The 17,793-nt window shown below is 39.8% G+C and overlaps 1 protein-coding gene across 1 annotated transcript in view; it reads right to left on the bottom strand.

The window, feature by feature from the left end:
• Window positions 1-1,028: 1,028 nt before the first annotated feature.
• The window catches only part of dner (delta/notch-like EGF repeat containing), a 37,232-nt gene continuing 20,467 nt past the window's right edge, over window positions 1,029-17,793 (bottom strand). The window contains exons 8-13 of the mRNA XM_056234225.1: window positions 14,062-14,292; window positions 7,298-7,420; window positions 7,065-7,178; window positions 6,475-6,606; window positions 4,544-4,790; window positions 1,029-1,848 (exon numbers count right to left, since the gene is read on the bottom strand). Coding sequence (XP_056090200.1) covers window positions 1,737-1,848; window positions 4,544-4,790; window positions 6,475-6,606; window positions 7,065-7,178; window positions 7,298-7,420; window positions 14,062-14,292 — 959 coding nt within the window. The 3' untranslated portion in view covers window positions 1,029-1,736. The remainder of the gene's footprint in view (window positions 1,849-4,543; window positions 4,791-6,474; window positions 6,607-7,064; window positions 7,179-7,297; window positions 7,421-14,061; window positions 14,293-17,793) is intronic.

Genomic DNA, 17,793 nt, shown 5'->3' with positions numbered 1-17,793 from the left:
AGCAGATATGGAAGATAAGAGAGCAAGAGCGATGGGTAATGGCAAGAATGAAAACATCCTATCACCCGACCCGTTACAGGAACATCAGAAGCGCGTGGCAGAAATATGCTGGTCTTAACCAGACTCCAGGACCTGGCAGAGACACTTCTCTTGTTCCAGTACTCTTACCATGAGCTCACTAATGTCTCAGCAGATACTAATGAGGAAGGTAATCTTATTCTTGGCGGCTATTTTTAAGTACGTTTTTATGCCACATTCTGTAAGGTTTAAAAGTTTCCTACGAATTCTCAGTGCACTTGTCCACTTTATTTTCCCTACAACTTCTTGATTTTTTCTTTATGCTTATCAACCTGACAACATGTCCAGACCATGCAAATGTCACAAACTGTGTCCTTTTATCAAGTAAAGGTCAAAAACCAACTGACACACTTCAATTGTTGCCCATTACTCGGATTTAATGGTGTTTTGGCGGATAATTCAATATGTGGATGTCTATTTACATTTTGACGTCAACACCAAATGTGTAAACTCCTGTTTTCTTGTGTTGTCAGTTTCTTTATGAGCGATTCTTGATAGCTATTAGCGTTTTACTGTACGTGTAAACGGACTCATTGGTTTTTTCCATTTCTTTTAAGGTTGCACTGAGTTCGACTGGTCACATTAGCGAAATTTCGGTGAGATTTCGCGAGCAAAAAAAGGTCCGTTGCTAATATTGTGGCGATGTATGAATGTCTCTTTCAAACCAATCAGCTTTCTGTTCGAATTCGTGTAGCCAGCCTGAACACAAGCGACATCTGTGTAGGGAACTTTTCCTCCCTCACGAGGAACTCCCATGCGAATCACTGTTTGCTAGGATGTTCCGGGTGGTTGCTTAAAGTCAAAAGAGTGAAACTCCCAACTGCATGAATTCCTATTTAAAGGACTCTATTTCGGCCGTGAAATTTCGCAGAGCAGCGGTAAATGTGACCGCACTTTAAGGAGCTTTGCAGATGTACTGGAACAGAGATGTCTTTAAGTTACGCACTATAAACAGGAGTCCTAGTTTATTACTTACTCAGTGATACGACACCATCAAACATTACTTTTAAAAGCACTGTGTTGTGCTGCCTTCACATGGACAGTGGTATCGTAAGACCTTGCTAACACCAAGTTTATGACACAAAAGAGACCACAATGAACAAGAAGAAATAAACAGCAAACAACCATGTACATAAGGTTACAGAGTAATGCCAAACCATTGATCCTATTCATGCACCAGTAAGGCAACCTACATTGTCTTATCTTTTAATTTTTCTGTATGAAGTTACAGTATAACTGTACTATGAGCTCTATTACTCCTAATTCTACAGCTTTTGCTTGGAGTGCTGCTATCGTATTTGTAATCAGAGTCTCGAGGGTGGGAGGATTCGGTTAAACACCCCCCTCACACACATTTTCAGTGTAGCTTGTTATTCATTTCCACTCATATTCCACAAAACATTTGCGTCTGCAAACAAAGCACATTTGTTCGGGACTCTTGCTTTAAACTAATTCTGTGAAGCACCCCTTGTGCCTGATATGAATTAAAAGCTTCATGGTTTACAATGGTAAAATATATCAATTTCAAAAGTGTTTTTTTTTTCATTGCTTAAACCTGTTCTCTGGAAATAAATACTGAACGGATTGGCTCATTTTAAAGGCTGGAACAGTGACTGTGTGTATGCAGGGTGTGTGTGTGTGTGTGCAGTTGTATTGCTTCACAAATCTTTAGTTTTAATGAGTGCAACTAGAGGCTTGTCATCAGGGCTGTAATCTTCATAACTGATGGGAGTCGCATCATACATTGCTGGTCTAGATTTCTTCCCAAACCTGTAATTCACACAAAGGAACAGTCTCATTTTCTCATGCATTAGGTTCTATGTATGGGAAGAAGCAGCATTAACATTCTTTGAAATATCTGCTTCTGTATATATATACACACACTCACTGGCCACTATAGGTACACCAATTCAACTGTCAATCACATGGTGCATTTAGCCATGTAGACATGGTCAAGACGATCTGCTGAAGTTCAAACTGAGCATCAGAATGGGGAAGAAAGGTGATTTAAGTGACTTTAAACTTGGCACGGTTGTTGGCCAGACGGGCCGGTCTGAGTATTTCAGAAACTGCTGATCTACTGGGATTTTCACGCACAATCTCTAGGATTTACAGAAAATGGTCTGAAAAAGAGGAAATATCCAGTGAGCGGCAGTTCTGTGGAGGAAAATGCCTTGTTGATGCCAGAGGTCAGAGGAGAATCAATGGCCAGACTGGTTTGAGCTGATAGCACAACGCATCCAACCTTGAAGTAGAGGAGCCGGGGACACTCCTGTCAACTGAGGCTACAATTCACACGGACTCGCCAAAACTGGACAATAGAAGATTTGAAAAACGTTTCCTGGTCTGATGAGTCTCGATTTCTGCTGCAACTACAGATGGAAGGGTCAGAATTTGGCGTAAACAACACGATAGCATGGATCCATCCTGCCTTGTCTCAACGGTTCAGGCTGCTGGTGGTGTAATGGTGTGGAGGATATTTTCTTGGCACACTTTAGTACCAATTGAGCATCGTTTAAACGCCACGGCACACCTGAGTATTGTTGCTGACCATGTCCATCCCTTTATGACCACAGTGTCCCCATATTCTAAGGCAGGGATGGGGAACGTCGGTCCGCTGTCCTGCAGAGTTTAGTTCCAAGCCTAATCAAACACACCTGAGCAAGCTAATCAATGTCTTCAGGATCACTAAGGCTGAGGTGAGTTTTTTTCAGGGTTGGAGCTAAACTCTGCAGGACCGACGTTCCCCATCCCTGTTCTAATGGCCACTTCCAGCAGGATAACATCACAAAGCTCAAATCATCTCAAACTGGTTTCCTGATCATGACCAGTAGCGGTTTTGGGCACGTTATTCATGACACATGGGGGGCGGCACGAGCAGTTAAAAAAAAAATCCTCTGCACCGCGAAGCAGTTTTCTATTATCTATCACAGGGCTCTTCAACACGTCGCTCGCGAGCTCGCCAAGGGACCGTTCACATATCGCGATTTTTGCGCGCTCAAGTTAGTTCAAATGTAGGCGCGCTCGCTCATAACAGGCACACTGGCGCACTAAAATGAAAAGATCTCTACTTTCTAGAATGCTGCAAACACACCGCAGGTCATGTGACAAGAACCAACTAATCAGCTTCACCCTTTCCGTAACAACATTGAAAGCTCAGTCAACATGAAGGATGGGTGTGTACTCAAACACTACTGGTGTTTTTCTCTTCTCTGTAAATAAATCTTGTAGCAAATCCATTAGCTACTAAAACTTCTTTGTCGTTGTGTAGAGTGCAGTGCATGGTTGCATTGCAACGACAGACGCCACGGGAAAATCAGACCGAATTTTACTAAAAGATTGCCTAATGTGCATTATAAATGTCAGTAATTTATCTTTTTTTGACTCATTCTTTTTATAAAAAAAATATTTAAATGCTAAAATTTGTGAGGTTTATCTTTTTATAAAACCTTAAAACTTTATTTGAACTTGTACATACATGTTAGTAGATAACATGGTGCAAGACACTCTTTTGAAATCTGGCCATCATTTTTAATGTTATTATTTCAATGTTTATGTAAACAAAAAGTGCATATTGATGCTAATTTTATTTGTTAATTGCTAGATTTCTACATAAAACTTGTTGAATTGATTTCATTGTGTAGTAGTACGTTTTGAACAGGATTCTGTGATAAACGTGATAATTTTGGTCATATTAATCATGAAATTAAATGTCCATGCCATTACATCTCTAGTTATGATCAACTATGATCAACTAAAATCAACTATAATTATGTATTTTTACAGTATAATATGCAAAGTACAATTTTCTATAAAAAAATTCATCTCTGTTTCTGTTATTTTCTCTGACATTTAAGGGTGACATGCAGGCCTACAAAACTCTTTTAGGTCTAAAACAGTTTGGATAGTTGTTAATAGGATAGTTATGAGGCATTATTTAAGAGAGTTAAGTATTGTATTACATGAGTAGCTCTGCCACTTTCAATTTTAAAAAAGTAGCTCTCAAATGAAAAAATTCATTAGTGGGCTAAAGTCAGTCACACCACCTCGACTTTCTTCTAAATAACGCACATTTCATTCATAATCACAAATACATGGGGCACTTATGTTGTTATAATAAAATATAACTGTGCAGAATTTTGTGGGGGGTGGGGGTGTTGGGGGGGTCACTAAACTTAAATGGCCTCCACAGTCACCAGATCTCAATCTGATAGAGCTCCATTGGGATGTGCTGGACCTGGAGATTTGCATCATGGATGTACAGCCGACAAAATCTGCAGCAACTTCGTTATGCTATCATGTCAATATGGACCAGAATCTCTGAGGAATGTTTCCAGCACTTCATTGTTCATGAAGAATAAGGCAGTTCTGAAGGCAAAAATGGGTCCAACGCGGTACTTGCAAGGTGTACCTAATAAGTGGCTGGTGAGTGTGTGTGTGTGTATGTATGTATATAATGGTTTACCTTGCATGGCGAATGGAGGCGATAGCATTGCTGAAATCACTGTCAATACTGCGGCAGTTGTAAAACTCCTGGTAGGCGTGACGGGACGAGCCCTGGTATTCAATACGGCTGATGCGACAGATGCCAACGATCAGGATGATGAGCATCAAGACAAAAGCGACGCACAGAGCTCCGATAATGATGTACAGAGAGTGACGAGGCATGTTGGTCAGTGAGTCCACAGGCTGAGCCATCTTCCACTGCAGATCTGAGAGAGGACATGCGAGGAGGAAAATGACAATGATGATGAAAGAGAGAAAAGAAAATGTGATTGTGTTCTCGTTTGAAAAACTCAATGCTTCGTAGTAACCATCCAGAACACCATCCTAGCATGGTGGTGTGTGCAAGAACCACTCAAACTTTCTTAAAAAATCTAGTTTATTCATTAATTTCAGTCTAGCTGACAAAATGCTAGTTTGCTAGTCACAAAACCATGGATAGTATTTAACCACAAGATGCTAGTCGTCACAAAACCATTATATATATAACAAGCACAGACAAGTGTCAGCTAGCAAGGACATCCGCACAGCCATAAACACGCTGGGTTATTCATGAAAATCTCTGAATGGGGAGCGAGTCATGTGGCTCCCCCTCTCCACACGTCACAGTCGTCCCGTCTCTCGCTGGCAGAGCGTGACGAGGCTCACAGAAGCTAATGGTGCCGAGTCACAGCTGCCATAAAAGGCAGTTGCACGTCACTCCTCAGGGAACCGATCTCTACCCCTGCATACATAATGTGTCCTTGAAGCCTACGTCGTGATGGAGAAATGACTGAACTGCAGAGCATGTCCCTTTAAGTCACTACCTCCATGGTCACTTTTAAGGTCACACTATATATAAGACGTTTTTAAGTGGAACATAGGGTTAGGTAGAATGTACGGTTACATTTTATTTGAAAGGTGTCCTTGTTTCAGTGTAATTATACAAATACTGAGTAATATTAATTAACAACATGTACTTACTATAGGGTTAGGATTAGAATTGGTTGCTTGTAATTATGCATAATTTATTGTTATAACCAGGGCTTTGAAATGAACACCCGCCAAATTTTATAGGCTATATAATATATACATTTTTCAATTGTAGTCTTTTAAAAAGGTATCTGAAAAAATAAACTAGGTGCAATGAAGTGTTGTCAAAAATATAGATTTTTCGATACATATTGATACTGAAATATCTAAAACGCTTCACACCCAAAGTGCACACACACACACAAGTCGTTCTTTTGAGACTTTGTGAGTGAGTTCTTTTCTCTGCTTATTGCGCTTAAACAGTCAAATACACAGAAAATAATGTCAAAATGCCAGTTTTGGCAAGTATTCACATAAACAGTCGGATATGTTTTAAGTGAACGTAAACAGTTGAGAAGAGAAAACGCATGTGTAACAGTATAATGGATCTGTGCGTCAGGTCTTAAAGTGACAGCAGCCTAATATACCTGATGCCAAAATAGGAGATAATATTAAAAATATCTATATGGCAGTTTTTCCCCATGGTATCGATGTAAGAAAAAGTGGCCAGTGAAAATGCTGAGTAGCTTGCAACTTTAGAAAACCACTAGCCACAGTGGCTGATGAGCACAAAAGTTGATGTCAAGCCCTGCTTTTAACCATAGTAACTACATGTAAGAAGTGTAACAGGGTCACTAAAATAAAGTGTATTATGTTGTTCAAGTTGTATTGCAAATTGCTATTGAGGTGTGATATGGTTAAGGGTAGCTAAAGACACTAAATATAAAATGGGAACCATTTAATTTATATGTTTTCGTTGTAAATAAAATCCTATCTGGAGGCAATTCTCCATCATCCCCTCCATATTTCTCTCCTCGCCATAATTGTGAGAGCTGTTGTAGTGGGAAGTGTAGTGTAGTCAGAAGGTCAACATAAACTCACGGATCTCACAGCTTCCACCGACCCAGCCAGGAGGACAGTGACAGGTGTAGCCATTTGATTGGTCGATGCAGGTGCCGCCATGATGACATGGGTTACTCTCACACTCGTTGACGTCAACCTCACAGTTCTCACCTACAAAGTGATTAAAAGCCCTACTATCAGCAGTCCCCTCAAAAAACACAATGGGTATAGCTGCAAAAAGTGCACTTTAAGTATCCGGATGATGCACTTAATTAATCGAGAGAAAAAAGTGTGGAATATTGAGGTGTGTCCTCCATATTCTCTGGTGCTTTTGTATAAATGGTGCGAGTAGTGTGTTCATTATATCCCAAATAAAAAAGTACTCTTTAAATACCCGGATGATGCACTTAATTAACCGGAAAAAACCCCCCAAAAAATGTATACACTACACGGATGAGTGCATATATGATGTATAAGTGCATAGTGTATAGTGTGTCATTTGGGACACAACTTGGTATCTGGGTATTTCATGCATACAGAAAATTAGCATGCTTTACACAATAGGCATGTTACGTACTGCAGAATTAGTATAAGTAGTCATAAAAACATAAATAAACACTAATATTTACCCATATATCCTGGTGGACACACACAGGATGCGTTTCTCCCTCCACTTTCACAATGTCCTCCATTCTGGCACCTGAGTTTCAGACAGGGGTCTCTATATATCTCACAGTGCTTACCTGAAATAACCCACATCACATCGATCCTTTTAATTATGTCATTTTACTGGCATTTTAAGCCCAGATGCATTAAATGTACATGAAATGTAGGCACAGTCCTGCTCGAGAAGAGAACGCACCTGTGAACTGTGGGGCGCAGATGCACTCGTAGGCATTGATCAGGTCTCTGCATGTGGCGTAGTTCTGACAGGGAGCAGATAAGCATTCATTATACTCCTCCTCACAGTACAGACCGTGATAACCTAAGAGGACAGACAAAAAAAAACTAAATTATGATCTGTGGCGATCAACAGCATTTCATAGATGGGGTCGATAGAGCTTAAAGGGATAGTTCACCCAAAAAAGTTAAAAAATAAATGAATTAATAAAATCCTAAATTCAATGTTTTCATTGTGATCGTGTCTCTTCAAAAAATTTGGACTAAAACGCTTGATTCATATGGATTTGTTGTACGGTCTCTTTATCAACGTTTTGAAGAGTGAAAGTGGAAGTTGTGTAGCTGTCAATGGAGGGACAGAAAGCTCTCAGACTTCCTCAAAAAGATCTTCATTTGTGTTCTGAAGTTGAATGAAAGTCTTACAGGTTTGGAACGACATGAGAGTGAGTAATTAATGACAAAATGTTCAGTTTTGGGTGAAATAACCCTTTAAGCTGCACTTCACCTTGAATATTCCTGCATTTTCTCCACTAGAGAGCAGTGTTTCGTTTTGATGGGGTTTACAGAATGTGAGTAGGAGCAAACTGATGACACAGATGACTGATAATTTTATTTTTGTGTGTGTATTGTGTGTATATTGATCCTTGTAGCAGTGGAACCAGTAATTAAGAAATCTAATCTGGATTCATCAGTCTTTGCTAATTTTAGAACAATCTCGAAACTTCCGTTTCTGTCCAAACTACTGGAGAAGGTCGTATTTGGACAAATGAATTCATTTCTAGATCTACATGGTATTCACAAAGTGTTTCAGTCTGGTTTTAAAACCCTACATAGTACAGAAACTGCACTGATGAAGGTTTTTCATGACTTGTTACTTACTAGTAGACTCAGGGAACTGTGCTATTTTAATCTTACTAGACCTTTCGGCTGCATTCAATACTGTAGACCATAAGATCTTGATTACACGCTTAGAACAATGTGTTGGTATATTGGGTACTGCGTTGGCATGGTTTAGATCCTATTTGTCTGATAGAACTTTCTCAGTTCGTTTTGGAGACTTTATCTCCTCAACGGCTTATTTCACGTGTGGGGTCCCCCAGGGCTCCATTTTGGGGCCTATTTTGTTCTCCCTGTATATGCTCCCTTTAGGACATATTTTTAGGAAATTTGGTATTTCTTTTCATTGTTATGCAGAAGATACGCAAATTTATCTACCTTCGAAACGAAAAAATACTCCCACTTTAGCGCCTCTACTGCAGTGTCTTGAGGAAATTAAGGCCTGGGTGGCACTAAATTTCCTTAGCTTTAATGAAAATAAAACAGAAGTTATGCTGTTTACACCGGGAGGCACTTATGAGTCAATACATTTGGAACTTTGTGAATTGAATCCACTTGTGAAGCCCTATGTTAAAAAAATGTTGGTGTTATTATGGATAGTGATTTTAAATTGGACAAACAGATTAACTCGGTAGTTAAAGATAGTTTTTTCTAATTGAGACGACTCACCAAGGTGAAATCTTTCCTGTCTTTTAAAGACTTTCAAAGACTTGTTCATATTTTCATCTCATCTCGTCTGGATTTTTGTAATGGCCTCTATATAGGCATTAGTCAGGCCTCTCTCTCTCCAGACTGCGGATGGTTCAGAATGCGGCAGCTCGCCTGTTGACGGGTACACATTACACCTGTTCTCACTTCTCTTTACTGGTTACCTGTGCATTTCAGAATTCATTTTAAGATTTTGGTGTTTGTTTTTAAATCCCTATCTTTCTGACCTGATCAAGCCGTATGCTCCGCCAAAAGCACTTAAGGCCCTTGCACACTGAGCCCGAAATTCGCGTCCGAAATTTTCGCACGTAAAAAAATGAATACGACCTCACGTTATGTCAATCACGCTTGCACACTGCCTCCGAAACTTTCGTCCGTCATAAAAAATCGGATCGGGTTCGATTTTCTGCGGGTTTTTTTCGCATCCGTAGCAAGCAGTTTGAATGGTGTTTTGACAATTCAGAGCCACCGAATCACGAATACTAAAAAACACATACGAAATTTTCGGACTCAGTGTGCAAGGGCCTTTAGGTCTGCTGATCATTCGCTCTTAGCTGTCCCACGGGTAAAGTTGAAGAGCAGGGGTGACAGAACATTTGCAGTGGCGGCACCCAAGCTCTGGAAAAGTTTGCCCCTGTACATTAGACATGCTCAAACACTTGCTGTCTTTAATACATGATTATGTTTTGTTTTTTAACAGGTGACATGGACGTCTATTGTTGCAGCCTCCGGTAGTTAGTCAGTATTTGTTGTTGTTCACTCTCTTATATTTCTTTTTCGACCATGAAACAACGAGCTGGGCCAGTGTTGCCACCTTGTGTAACAACTAATTAGCACAAAAATAGCACTCTGTACTCGTTTAAACTAGAGTTATGGATATCTCTTAATTCCCCTTCACAAGTGCTTGTCAACACAGGCATCTATTGTTGTTCCATCTTCTCCAATTCTTGTTTGACTGTGAAACAGCTAGTGTTGCAACACCCTTGTGCACAACTGAATTAGTGCAAATGAATTAGTCAAGCCTCATGTGGGAGCTGAACGTACAGAGCGTGTGGTTAGAAGAAACACGTTGCGCGCGTATGTGTATGCGTACTACGCTGTTGATGAAAATGACATTTGATAGCGTGCACAAACACAGAAAGTTAGAAAGTTTTAGAAAGTCTATGTGCTCTCCAGAAGTTATGACCAATAAAAATGTCTTAGTACTCGTTTAAACTAGAGTTGCGACTCACGAGTAGCATGTCTCTAAACCCCCTAACGTAAGCGCTCGGAAACACAAGTCTATATTGTTTCTGCATTTCTATTAGTTGTTGCATGTTTCTTTTTCGACCATGAAGCTGTCTGGGACTAGGCCAGTGCTGCTCCCTTGTGAACACACTAAAAAAATCAAGCCGCATGTGTGCGCGTTTACAAAAATCGGTAGCCTATATTTCTCACAGATTTCTGCTCGTTCTAAATCAGACAGAGATAAAGTGGCACAGTAACAATTACATTTATATGAATGCAGGGGCGTAGCCATCATTTCAAAAGTGAGGGGGACAGAATGTCAAGTGTAATGTGTTTTATTTTTCTTCAGACTTTTGTTGACAGATTTTTGCTTAATTGGCTTAATATGCTATTTATTTTAAAGCAATAAAGCAGAAAAAAAAGAAAGAAAGTTGTCCAGTACTTTATATTGCACATGCAGGGTTTTTCCTGGCTTAAAATGAGGCGAAGGTGGTAACATCCTGATCATGTATTTTAATAAGATAATAAAATGTGTATTTTTCATAGACCATCATATAGTCTACTGTGTTACCACAGTATTTTCGTAGGTGGATCTCTGTACCTCTAGGGGGGTCCGGGGGCATGCCCCCCCTGAAAGAAAATGTTGTACATTTTAAAGATAAATTCACTAATCTGGTGCACTTTGAGTGCCCCGAATCCACTGTTAGCAATAAATAATCCAACTGCCCAAACATATGATATTCTCTGATTTAGATATCTGATCATCGCATTACAATTATTCAAATTATCAGTGTTAAGCATGATAATATGGTTAAATATCACACTGAAGCTGATTTAAAAATAACATTTACTTAAAATAAAAGTTCTTCTTTTGGCAAAATTACATTTTCTTACTAGCCTAAACAAAGTCTGTCTTACTAAACTAAAACTTTCCAATTGAAAACCTTCAAACTTCAAGCTTTTAAAACTACTACAAACTTTCTAGTTAGGCTTTTTCAAGAGAACTTAAAGTTTGTCTACAAACTTTTTTTTATCTAATTGTAAAGTGTTACCAAATTATGATAAACATCATGTACACGTTACAACGCTGCCCGATTCAAGCAGATCGTGGCTGTTAATGCATGAAAATACAAATTCAGCATTAAAGGTGCTCTAAGCGATGTCACGCGTTTTTTAGGCCAAAACATTTTTTGTCACATACAGCAAACATCTCCTCACTATCCGCTGGCTGCCTGTCCCCTGAACACACTGTAAAGAAACGCGATCTCTGTAGACAGCCCAGGCTCCACAAACAGCAACAAAAACAAACTGGGCTAACCCGCTCCACGAAACATGACAAACAGTTCCAGCCAATCACCGACAAGAAGGACTTGGGGGCGGGGTTTGGGGGGTTAGTGTGCGGATGAGGAGGAGGGAGGGTCTAGCTAGCCTCCGTTTTGTTTGACAATACTTTAAACGTCAACAAGAAGTGACGTCACCCGACATCGCTTAGAGAACCTTTAACATTCACCATGTTTATTCTAATTTGACGGGCTTTGATAACATATCTGTGAAAATAAAATGCATTACGAGTAAAAAAAGATTGAAAATATTGCATGTTTGTTCGGGTCATTTACAACAAAACCTGTTAATTATTCAACAAGAGAAATAGGCGTTGTTATTCATCATTGTGCAACACAATTCGGATACTACATGACAACTTACTTACAGTGCTTGACTTTTTAGTGAAAAAGGAGTGAAGAGTTTTTTGCCATTTTGAACTCTATGAAACTGATGGATTCGGCGCGGGTGCGGGCGTGTCGTAAGCTAATGCACGAGTGACTGATTACCATGGAAACGTGAAAGTCACGTATAGACTATCCTTGACTCTTTTGATTTTAAATATCGATGTATACACACCCGTGAAAACCTCACCTTGTCGTTGACACACTTGCCCTATGAAAAAGTGCGGGGGACGAATTTACATTGTATAAAAAGTCCGCCCCCCCCCCCCCCCCCCCCCCCGCGTAATCTACGCCCATGCATAGTGAGTGAGTGTGTGTGTGAATTAATTCTAACTGACAGTGTCTCTCTATTAATATAGTGAAGCTGTGGGTTTTAGTTACTAAGAAAAAATATGCTAGAACTCTTCAGTTTCTAAGCTATTTCATTGATAAATCACAGAACAGTGCGAGCTATCTATGTTTGTGCGTAACAATGCAGCACGCATTAGTTTAGAACGCCGATTAACTATAATGTTGGGGACACACAACTAGCTGAAACATGACTGACCTGAACACACTTACAGACTGTTTCCAACGACTGAAGCAGATTTTAAACACCAACTGGGAACACCGACTGAACGCAACTGTCTCTAACTCGGCCCGTTTCGGCATGCAGTCATAGCCTAAGTATCAAATTAAATTCATAATTGGCCTTACAGTCGTTAAGTGTGTCAGCGGCTTCAAACGTGCATTCTCCCAATCAATTTTGAGCATCCAGATGATATAATCAAACATGTCTTAAGGAGAGCTCACAGAGTCGGCTATATGCATTTATTTGTCATTTTAACTGTTGGAAACGGAGCGTGAGTGTCAGGAAATGGCTTATCCTGTAGCGCTCAATTATGGGTGGCACTTCCGGTTTGGGGAACTTCCATTCAAAAAGGCTGAAACGAAACGAATCATTTCAAATCATAAGGTTGCCCTACAAATAAAGCTGATCCGTCAGTTTGAATGGATGAGCTGTCAATGTTCCTTCATGATTTATTTTCAGACATCATGAGAACATACTTGGTATTTTAAAGTGACATTTTAGTATAACAAGAATAGGCTATCTGTGGCAGGAGCTCTTTTCAGTCGCTGCTTTCTTTTCCTCATGACTATTTTCTTTTTTCCCTTTGCAAAGCTGTAAACGTATGAAAAAGGACAACATAAACTGCACATTTGTGGCATGTTCTCCGATATATTCCATTAATAATTCACTGGAATGCACGAAGAGTCTCTCTCGTTATTCTCCTCAAATCCTCACGCCTCTTTCCAGGTTTGTGTTCACAGGTAAATGCAATTTATAATCTGTCAAAATGACGGAAATCACTTTGAAATAGTATCACGTAATGCTGAAGTTAATGAACATTTTTGATTAAGGCAACATAAGTTCATAATACAGATATTAGCCTACTGCAGTGATATTTAACCAAAGACTCGCGCTTTTGGGGTTATTAGGTCTGTTGAAAGTAGGCCTACCTTTTTGATGCTTTTACACTTTTAAATTTCCTTTTAATGTTCGATGGTTGAAGGGTGAGTAGATTAATGGTATCTCATTTTGACACTTTTAACGTAGCCTATTGCGTTCAAAGAGCGAGCCTTTCGCTGATTGTTTACAGCTTAACTAATTACACCCATAATTCGCGCAAAGCATCATGGGGCGTAAGAATAAGGTGGATAGGCCATGACCAGCGACTAGTCGACGTCAAGTTTAAAGCGCCATGGCAGAGCATTAAAGTCAACTAGTCGATCCAACCCCTACTGTACGCATATCCTAGTGTACGTGTAAAAACTATATCATAGTATACTATTAAAGTATTATAGTATATACAGCCCTGAATGCTGCTATTAAATAATTTGCCAATTCATTTCGCTGAGGACCATTTTGTTTTCAATGAGTGCGCAAAGCACAGCAATCCCACCGGGCAGTTGTTTCCAGAGAGAAGTGTCGTCTGCATAGCGCAATCCCACTGAGCATTATTTGCAGTCCCACTGGAGAACACAGCGGTCCCATCGGACACCTCTTAGTCTTATCAGAGCGGGGTGATATCAGTGGATAGACTGATCTGTCTGCACAGCTGCTGCAGTCACACTTCACAGACAATGATGTCTGAGCACGCAATACACAGGAGGCAGTTGCCATGACAACTGGAGGGAGTGAAGGGAGAGAACCAGCTAATGTACGAGCGGAAGCAGACGAGATCCTCACCTGGAACACACAGGCACCTATAACTAGTACCGACGCTGCGGCAGATGCCGTGAGCGCATGGGTTGAGGGCGCAGAAGTCCACCAGCTGGGCACAGGTGGGTCCGGTGTAGCCCGCAGGACAGGTGCAGCTGTAGCCTAAACCAGAGCCCTGTGGGGAGCAGCTGGCATTATTATGGCAGGGCCCGGAAGCACAGGGATCCATCTTCTGCTCACACGTGGAGCCCTGATACTCTAACAAAGAGAAGGAGAAAGGGTGAAGAGACTAAAGTGTGCACTAATGCATAAAGAGACCCGTTTGAATCTGATACAGTCCATTCGATAGGAATCATTTAGCCTTCAACCTAAAAACAGCTAGAGAAGATGCCATGAAGAATGCGAGAGTCCATCTTCTATTTAAAGATGCAGAACCCATGAGAACAATGACTGAGATCGTATTTGACAGATGCTGCTAATATTTAAAGTCTTGATGAAACGGAAGTAGTGACAGATCTTTCTTCCGTATTGTGACGTACATTTGAGTGTAAGGGATTATCGGGGAATAAACTTGTAGGGCGGGACTTGTTTCTATGCATCAGATGTTGAGATGTGGATGTGGCACTTAAAAGTGAAGACAGATCAGTGTGAGCTTTGAAGGGGAGGGTTTAAATACATTTTTATTTTTAAAAGCAGTTCATTGTATGTTTACAACATATCTTAAATGTTTACATGAATTCTGTACTTGAAGGATGTCTCTTTATTCAGCATACTGTATGTGACTGTTGATTACCACAGAAAATAATCCTCAATGTTACAACAATCAATAATTGAGCTTACTGTAACATCTGATCTGATCTTTTTTCAAACTTACAGATGAGTTAATTATTTTCTGTGCTAATCTATGTGCAACTTAAAGGGATACTCCACTTTTTTTTGGAAATAGACTCATTTTACAACTCCCCCAGAGTTAAACTGTTGAGTTTTACCGTTTTTGAATCCATTCAGCCGATCTCCGGTTCTGGCGGTACCACTTTTAGCATAGCTTAGCATACATCATTGAAGTGGACAAGACCATTAGCATTTCAAAAAAAAAAAAGAGTTTTGATATTTTTCCTATTTAAAACTTGACTCTTCTGTAGTTACATCGTGCACTAAGACCGACGGAAAATGTAAAGTTGCGATTTTCTAGGCTGATATGGCTAGGAACTATACTCTCAGTCCTGCGTAATAATCAAGAAACTTTACTGCCGTACCATGAGTGCAGCAGGCGTAATGATATGACGCAGCGCCTGAAAATAGTCCCCAGCTCGGTAACTTCCAATGTGACTGGGACTAAGTTTGTGTAGTTTCAGTCAGCAAATTAGGTTTTCAGGCGCTGCGTCATATCATTACGCCTGCTGCACTCATGGTACGGCAGTAAAGTTTCTTGATTATTCTTGACTGAGAGTATAGTTCCTAGCCATATCAGCCTAGAAAATTGCAACTTTACATTTTCCGTCGGTCTTAGTGCACGTTGTAACTACAGAAGAGTCAAGTTTTAAATAGGAAAAATATCGAAACTCTGGTCATTTTTTTTTTTAGAAATGCTAATGGTCTTGTCCACTTCAATGATGTATGCTAAGCTATGCTAAAAGTGGTACCGCCAGAACCGGAGATCGGCTGAATGGATTCGAAAACGGTAAAACTCAACAGTTTAACTCTGGGGGAGTTGTAAAATGAACCTATTTCCAAAAAAAGTGGAGTATCCCTTTTAAGGGATTAGTTCACTTTGAAATTAATTTTTGGTACATTTACGAGTCATTAAATCATGTTTAATTTGGACTTCTCTGCGCATGCTTTTTGAGGTGGTGACCATAGACCTGCATTATATGACTGACAGACAAGAACGGTTTGACCTAAAAATATCAAAATTGAAACTTCTGCGGAAACAAAAACACCTACATCTTGGATGCCCTTGAGGTAAGCTAAAACATACCAAAAATTAATTCCAAAGTGAACTATCCCTTTAAATTGTATTGAACCTGGTACAATCCATTCAAGTACATTAGTATAGTAATAAGTTTGGTCACTCTTTAGATTAGGGTCCAATTCTCACTATTACCTAATTATTAACATGACTTTTGCCTCAATAAACTCCTATTTACTGCTTATAAATAGTTAGTAATGTAGTTGTTAAGTTTAAGTATAGGGTAGGCTTAAGGATGTAGAATATGGTCATGCATTAATATTGAACACAAAACATTCCTTTAAGTACAGAACTAATGTCAGCATTTGTTAACATAATAACATGAAGTAACGATGAACAATGCGTTTACAGCATTTATTAATCTTGGTTAATGTTCAATTCTAAACACATTTAAAACACACACATGTACATGTATGTTGGGTATGTGTTTGTGTTTTTGTGCATTTGTAGTCTCAGTGACATGCACGCACCAGCAGATTACAAGCTTGGTTGCTATGATCCCCCCAATAAAAGTCAATCACACGCAGAGCAATAGAGCTCAGTGCTCATCCGCCCACCACTGTTTCCCTTACGGAGGAGCTTTCATGCATTATCTTAATGAAACTCTCACAGCCTGACTGAGGCAACATCATTGTGTTTCACTGCCAGTATTAGAGAAATAGTTCACCCAGAAATGAAAATGCTGTCATTGCTTATTCATTATTATTTGTGTGTCATTCCAAACACATATGCTCTTTTTTTTGTGGAACACAAAAGGAAAAACTATGACCATGACCAGCACCATCTGACTTGTGCGCCATGTCGTTTTTTTTTCTGAAGTCAAATGCACACGTAGGATCAAATCAAACAAGGCGCCTTTTGACGAATAATGTCAGTTTGAACATGAGAACACGTTGTTGTTGTCAAGCGTCTCATGAAAAAACCTCACGGACACCAAACATCACACAAATATTTTATTTCTTCAGCGAAAGAAGCAAATAATGACTCATATTTCAGTCTGTTTCGTACATAAATTCATTGTATGGCTTAAAACTTATAGTGCATGAGTAATTTGGACTACTTTCATGGCGCGTTTTTAGCAATTCATGAATGCACACACTAAGAACTGTTATTGTATGATAAACTGCTTTGTGAAGATTTCAAATAAAAAAATGATCATGTTGTGTTACATTGAAAAATAAAATCACGCAGGTTTGAAAGGAAATGTAGATGATTATAACATTTTTGAGTCTCATGTGCCTTTCCCTGTTTTGAATGTCGCTACTTTGGAAGAAATGACAGAAACTAAAGGTTATTCCAGCCGAACGCCTTTCATTGCAGCATGCTCTCGTTTCTATTGCCCTGTAGAGTTTGAATGGATGTTTTGCAGAAAAAGCTATTAAGTGCCTCACGTGGCTATTGAAATATTAAAAGCCGTACCCTGAGCTGTACTACACTAATTAAAAATGTGCTAATAGTGCCACTTTCCTTATTGTTTCAGCGTTCCTTGCGTTTCAAACGGTGGCTTACGGTCCCACTTCACACCACAAGATTAATATTTCAGCCTACGAGTGCATTTCCGCCTCCAAAGTTCAAGAAACAGCTATCAAATTTCCGTTCCTAACTGTGTTTAGTGCTTCTTCGGGAAGCAGGAGTGGTTGTGTCCCTGTTGTATCTGCTGACTGAGAGTCTGCCCTGGTTAGAGAGAGCCATCGCTGAAGGAACGGTGTGTGTCCTCCTGAGAGAGGGGGCGGAGCTGTGCCGCGCTTCACGATTAATTGGAAGAAAAAGAAGAGAGTTTATAATAAGCA

Source organism: Rhinichthys klamathensis, unplaced genomic scaffold (assembly GCF_029890125.1).
Source record: "Rhinichthys klamathensis goyatoka isolate OS25496 unplaced genomic scaffold, OSU_Roscu_1.1 h1tg000391l_1, whole genome shotgun sequence".
Classification (NCBI taxonomy): Eukaryota; Metazoa; Chordata; class Actinopteri; order Cypriniformes; family Leuciscidae; genus Rhinichthys; species Rhinichthys klamathensis.
The sequence above is the reverse complement of the archived record's forward strand: the minus strand, read 5'-3'. Positions and strand labels throughout refer to the sequence as shown.